Source organism: Lathyrus oleraceus, chromosome 6 (assembly GCF_024323335.1).
Source record: "Lathyrus oleraceus cultivar Zhongwan6 chromosome 6, CAAS_Psat_ZW6_1.0, whole genome shotgun sequence".
Lineage (NCBI taxonomy): Eukaryota > Viridiplantae > Streptophyta > Magnoliopsida > Fabales > Fabaceae > Lathyrus > Lathyrus oleraceus.
Genome location: NC_066584.1, coordinates 119,314,786 through 119,321,689, shown reverse-complemented (window position 1 = coordinate 119,321,689; position 6,904 = coordinate 119,314,786). Strand labels below are relative to the sequence as shown.

Genomic DNA, 6,904 nt, shown 5'->3' with positions numbered 1-6,904 from the left:
AGGTTCCCGGTCGAATGTTGAAAAAAGCTGGTAAGGATATTCCAACGAAGTCCGGGACAAAAACAAATCCTAAATCTCAAAAAGAGGTACAAATATATATACCCATTGAATTATATACACAACGATTCTGTTGCATCACAAAAAGTCATGATTTAATTTATATTTTTAGGTTCCCGGTCAAATGTTGGACAAAGCTAGTAAGGAAATTCCAACGACGTCCGGGACAAAATCTCAAATTATGATGCGTCTTGAGAAAATGGTGGAAGAGTCAGATATTATGCACGGCGCCATCCGTAGTGTAGATATGGATGAAGGTGTTTTCGGAATTGCTCATTTCGAATTAACTGCAAAGGAGGACATGCAACAACTTTTTGAACACGAAGAATTGGGCATCGCTGTCATTCATACATACATATGGTACTCCGATCAATCTATTATTTACTTAGTTGAACAATTTATTTACACATTTCAATGAGTAGTCTAATGTTTATTATGTTTCTATTTAAGGTATATGTATGACACATTGATGCGAGGAACTGAATTGTGTAACCGATTTAATTTTATTGCTGCTTCCCGTATCAACACAACGTTTATAACGAAAAATCCAACATCCGTAATGAATGAACTAGTCGATAGATTCATGGTGGCCGGCGATAATACTACACCCAGTTTGTATTTTTTACCGTTTAATTCTGGCAACGGGTTAGATTTTCTTTCTAATAATTTCATTCTAATCTATGTATATCTTTTACGTAGAAAATTTTCATGCATATAAATTTTTGTTTTATTTTACAGTGGTCACTGGGTGTTGGTTGCTATGGATCTTTCGAGACTAATGGTGTATTATCTCGATTCGTTACCGGGTAATTGGAGTAAATATCCGAGTATGAAGAAGACGGTTGACGCGTAAGTGAAATTCCCCTAAATATTCGTGTGTATTTGTATATTTAATTATGTCTGTCAGATTGATCTCAATATACGTTTTTATTTTGTTAGGGCAATACTAAAATTTAGATCGAAAAAGAATTATCGTAATAGGAAGGACATTACCTGGGTCAGAGTTCAGGTATATATTAAGTTTCTTATTTTGCTTATAATAGTGTTTGTAAGAAAATTATATATATATATATATATATATATATATATATATATATATAATATATATTATATATATATATATATATATATATATATATATATATATATATATATATATATATATATATTGTTTGTTTTTCTGTGTAGTATCCTCAGCAAAACAATTCGATCGATTGCGGATTTTTGTATTGAGATTTATGAGAGATATCATTGCGTTGAATCGTATAGACATCCCAAAAATGGTATGGAATAATAACTTAGGATTTATTTTAATATTATCGGATATTTCATCTAATTTGTTACTAAATCATGAATATGTTTTATTCTCTTAATTGTAGTACTTTGACGAATACAAATCTTACTCAAGAGCTCATTTGGATGAAATGAAGGATGAATTGTGTCAATTCATTATTGATCATAGAATCATATAGGTTGTAGTTGTTGTACATATATGTATGGAATGTTGTTGTACATGCATGAATATCAATATATTAATGTTGTATATATGGAGGATTAATGTTGTATATAAATGGATTCATGTTGTATATATCAATGGATTAATGGTGTATAACATTGGATTAAAGGATGAAATCAATATGAACTTTACACTTTTGCAGCATGCGAACAGGTTTCCAATTAAATACCCACTGTTTTTCAAACAATTTTTTTTAAAATAACTAACACTTTAGAGGGCGCTTTCTGTAGGAAGCGCCCTCTAAACACTTTACATTGACAACTTTAGAGGGCGCTTTGTCCAGAAAGCGCCCTCTAAGGTGGCCCTTTATGGACCACTCCAAAGGGCGCTTTTTTCTAAAAGCGCACTATAATGTGGCCCTTAAAGGGCCACTTTAGAGAGCGCTTTCTCCAGGAAAACAAAGCGCTGTCTTTACCTATGCCAGCGCCACTTTAGAGGGCGCTTAAAAGCGCTGTTATAGAAAGCGCCCTCTTTTCCCTTATTTGGCGTAGTGTAACTTTGATTAACAAGCTCTTGAAAAACCACCTTTGATGCATCTTGTATGATCTGCTGCTTGATATGACTGGGAATACCTTGATCGAGAGTCTGACTTGAGGCTTCGAGCTCCACAACTTACAAAAAGAGTCTTATCAAGTGATCAATGGTCTTTTGATCACTTGAATTAGACTGTGGGATTATACAAGATCAAAGAATTTAGTTGATCAAAATTTCTTTTGATCAACTTGAATTGAGGGTTCGAATTAATTTGAAGTCTATGATTAATCCTAATCTAATGGTTAGAATTAATTCAAAGGCTATTCTTAAGGGAGCATGCAATTATTAATAAAAATATTATTTAAAACTAATTAAAATCCTAAGTCAAAATTAATCCAAAGGGAGCATGCATTTATATGGTCAAAATAACAAGATAAACCATTAAGGGTGAAATTTTTTCACAATAATATTGATATTGAATTAAATCATAATCATGAAATCCTAATGAAAATCAATTAAATCTAATTAGTTTTAATTTCCTAAAAATATAATTAAAATTAATTATCAACATTTCTGAAAATTCTAGTATTAATCAAAACTCAAAAATTCTAAAAAATCTAATATATTCTAAATTCCAAAATCCTAATTAATTTCTAAAACTAATGATCTAAATCTAACAAAAATAATTAGGCTAATCATAACTCTAAAACTTAATTAAACTAATTAAAATCTAATTCTAATATATTAATATTAAGATCTCTAACTAATCAACTAAGAAAAAAAAATTAACATACAACATAAAACAAGCCCAAGGAAAAAGGTACAGAACCTGAACATAGAGTGCAAAATTTAGCAATGGGGGCTTTGGACCCAACAGAATAAGCCCAAATGCAAAGAAATGTTGTTGGATCTAATATGGCTAGCATATAGTGAAACAAGGGTGTGGAAAGCAAAATATTGGGCTTAATGGCTAAGCCCAGCATAATTTGCAAAGGGAAATGTAAAAATTTTGCAACTTACTTTGTCTTCTCTACACTGTTAGACTATGACACGGATCTAGAAGGGGGGGGGGGGGGGGTTGAATAGATCCCAATTAAAAATTGAGTCGGTGCTACCAATTAAAAATTGGTTTTGAAAATATGTTTTAAGTGCGGAAGCGGCCGAGGAAAATATAGTCTAAAACGAACGGTTATTGGAAAACCGGATATGCGTCTAGCCTATGGATTAGTGATAATGAGAATAAGAATCACTACACTAGTCACACTATCAATGATTTGTTTCACTGGCTAGGATTCCTAGTTCCAATGATTCAAAGAGCAAACCAAACCAGATACACAACTAAGATAATTTTGGTTTAGGCAAATTATCAAACACTTGGTGTGCAAAAACACTCCAAGTGATATTTATGTTGAGTAAGTGATTCCAATTAGTCTAGTACAATATCTTATTGTACTTTGGATTCAAAAACAGAGTTTTAACTTCTTACTCAATTAATATCAAGGTTTGATAAAAGTGCTTATACAAAAATCACTTATTTTAAGCTAAAAACAAATATGCTGAAAAATAGAGAAGGCAAAGATTTGATGAGGCAGTTCCCCCGTCGTCCTCGCTTCGGGGTACGTCTGCCCTCAATTCTAAAACTAGAATTGAGATTGCTTTAATAGATATCACCTGTTGAGTATAACAATTTATACAGGGATTGCAAAGCATATATACAACATAATTCTCAAGACGTTGAATGTTGCTTCCACTCCTTGTTCCTTGATTCAAGGTGAATCAAGTCCTTTGATTGTTGTTGATAGACCTCCGATTCCAGCCCCTTTGTTGAATAACCCTCAGTTCTTCAAACCCTCGGCCCGGCTGATCTCAACTACAACAAATCGAACCCAAAATCTTCCCTTCAATATCACTGAATCCGCTACTAGATTGATGAAGACTTCCTCTTCTCAATCACCTTCGCTCAGCTGAAAATTGATGAAGAATTCGTCCAAAAACCCCCAAAATCAAACAAGTCTTGGAGGACAAAACTCTAAAGGTTTTATTCAAGAAAAAACCTGTCGCAAGCTTCAACCCGAACCGGATTCCCCAATCTCGGCTTCGAACGTTATCACCTTTAACCAATCACAAAGCACTTCAAAAATGGTTGTGTGTAATTGATGTGTTGTGAGATGTTGAAGATGAAGATGAAGAATCTTGGACACCTATTTCACTTTTTCTTGTTCTTTGTACACTTGAATCAATTTTGTCAAATGTTGGTTGATACAAGTAACTAAACTTCTATTTATAGTAACAACCAACCAACCCACTTAACAGCTTTTCAAACGGAGTGGGAAATGCTTAAAAATTGAATTTGCGCACGAACGGTCGACCATAGCAGGTCTATGCGTCGACGCATAGCCTGCAATTTTGGACAGTCTGAAAAACACATCAGTATGCGTCGATCATAGGTCGGCGTGCGCTGACCCGTGGTTCATGTGCTGACCCCTGCGGTCGACTCAAACTTTTTGTGCGCTGACGCGTGAGGCAATGCACTATGTTATGCGCCGACCCTACGGTCGACTCAAACCCTGCAAATCTGCAAAAATTCAGATTTTTGTGGTTTTCATGCATTTTGTCATGACCACATTTTATCCACATATGTTGTATGAAATATAACAGATTAGATGAGAATAAAAAGGATATGATAGGTGATATGTTGCATTTGTTTTGTAGAGGTGGAATCGACAATGCTGATTCATCCATGGTGGTAATTTATCATCATCGAAACCTATGATCGTATGTTGTATGACAATTTGCCCTTACATACTCCCCCTTTTTGATGATGACAACCTGTGTGAAACCAAAGAAAAAACAACATGCAATATTTACACACACTCCCCCTTTCTTTTGTAATCTAAGGCTAGCTGCAAAACAAACTGTTAATTGTTGTGAATATCTTGGCTTGGCTTTGGTACATGCTCTTCTCCCCCTTTGACAACATCAAAAAGAGAAAAAGAACTATTAATCAACATAACATGATATTCAACAGGAGATAGCGAATCATATAACAATACCATACCAAATATTATTACTGAACAAATTGAAAAGGAGATAACATTAAACTAGATTAACAAACAAGCATAACAGATAATAAGTTCATTCAAACAACAAAAGTACAGATGCACATGCAGTTATATGCCCTAATGGCCTCATCCTCGATGGTAACAAATATCCGGGTTTCTGTCAGGATCTGCCAAAGAAGTCATTTGGTCAGCAACACTACTTAGATACTTGAGGCCCACATCGACGGATCGCTCCTGTCGTTCAAATGTTTCGGTGAATGTTGCATACCGTTCATTCATGCTGGTAGAGAGGTTATCGAGCCTCTCATTTTGTGCTTGAATATGGCTTCTTATATGGGCATAGCGCTCATCCTGAGTTTGTATGAATGATTGTTGAGCCAGCTGCATATTTCGCATCATATCTAAAAGTTCAGAAGAGTTTTCTTGCTGCGGAGGAGACGGTGGAGACACTACGCCAAAAATAACTTTTAACAGCGCATCTTAGACAGCGCTTTTAAAAGAAAGCGTTGTCTAAGGTTAAAATTAAAATAAAACACGGAAAATGTTCCAAAAAAATAATGAAAGCGCTTTTAAATATAGACCTTAGTCAGCGCTTTTGATAAAGCGCTGTCTAAAGTCTTTAAATTAAAAAAAAATTAAAACCAAAAGCGCTGTCTAAGGGGGGGGGTATAGAAAGCGCTTTTGGAAAGCGCTGTCTAAGGCATACCTTAGAAAGCGCTTTCCACAAAAGCGCTGTCTAAGGTCTAATTAAAATAAAATTTCAGACTCCATTTCTATTTTCGTTCTCTGTTCTTTTGTTTTCCCTCCTGCGAACGTTGAAACCCTAACAGCGAAAACCATAACAGCGAACACGAATACACTTCCATTTTTCGGTTTCAATCATTGAACGTGTTTGAAGAATCGTACGTGTCTCGACATTTGGGTGTTGACTTCGTTTTTCGTTTCTACTGTTCTTCATTTCTTGCGGTATGTTCTTCAATATTTCTTCATTTCTTTGTTTCTACTGTATAATCTTGTTGAGAATGTTGATAATCTTGTTGAGAATGTTTATAATCTTGCGGTAGTTTACTAATGTTGAGAATGTGCATAATCTTGTTGACTGAGTTTAGTGTATTATTCTTTGTAAATAACTTCATCAGTATTTTTCATGCTCTGTTATTTTGTTTGGTTCAATGCTTGCTCTTTTTGTTTGTAAAATACACTGTTGATGCTCAATTGCCAACCCTAACTGAATGAGAAATAAAAAGGTAGGTAGGTAGTATTAAATTTCATACATTGTTTTGTTACAGTGTCTGTGTCTACTTGACTTTAAACTCTAAATATCATTTTGGATTTAGATGTTCAATATTGTTCAAACTTCATGTTTCCTTAGTGATTATACTTGAAGATTGAATAGGTAGTTTTTTTTCTTTTTAACTGTGAAAGTGTTGTTCATCTCACTTTCATTCTAAAGGAACAAGATTTCTCCCATAAAATGATTGAACGAACTCTAATATAGTTATAGGTATATTGTAATAGAAAAAGTTTGATTCTTGTAATATAAAAAATGAAAGTGATGAGGTAATTAAAGTTGGTATATTGGCGTATCGGATACGTTATTGAAGTTTATATTAACATTGGTTATGTATAGGTTTTTGAAGTTTAAAATGAATTGAACTTTATAATTGTTAGGATATTCAAAGATACTACCTTAGTTATGTATTTTCGTCTGGATTAATTGTTTACTTTAATAAGTAGGAAAACCATGGATAAAACATGGATCTGTGCCGATCGAATGACCAAAGAGTACGAGAGT

General features: G+C 34.0%; 1 protein-coding gene across 1 annotated transcript; it reads left to right on the top strand.

Annotated features, from left to right (window-relative positions):
- Positions 1-408: 408 nt before the first annotated feature.
- On the top strand, positions 409-3,770 carry LOC127094343 (uncharacterized). The gene is made up of 4 exons (XM_051033186.1): positions 409-702; positions 796-906; positions 997-1,060; positions 3,744-3,770. Exons 1-4 carry the CDS (start codon positions 512-514, stop codon positions 3,768-3,770), a joined length of 393 nt encoding a protein of 130 aa, XP_050889143.1. The 5' UTR covers positions 409-511.
- Positions 3,771-6,904: the final 3,134 nt, after the last annotated feature.

What these genes read in the sequence shown, in the direction of transcription:
- LOC127094343 (XM_051033186.1), top strand. Translation starts at nt 512, where the DNA reads ATGTATGACACATTGATGCGAGGAACTGAATTGTGTAACCGATTTAAT. An exon ending in CCGTTTAATTCTGGCAACGG is followed by an intron (nt 703 to 795) that starts GTTAGATTTTCT and finishes TTTATTTTACAG; the next exon opens with TGGTCACTGGGTGTTGGTTG. An exon ending in AGGACATTACCTGGGTCAGA is followed by an intron (nt 1,061 to 3,743) that starts GTTCAGGTATAT and finishes CAATTTATACAG; the next exon opens with GGATTGCAAAGCATATATAC.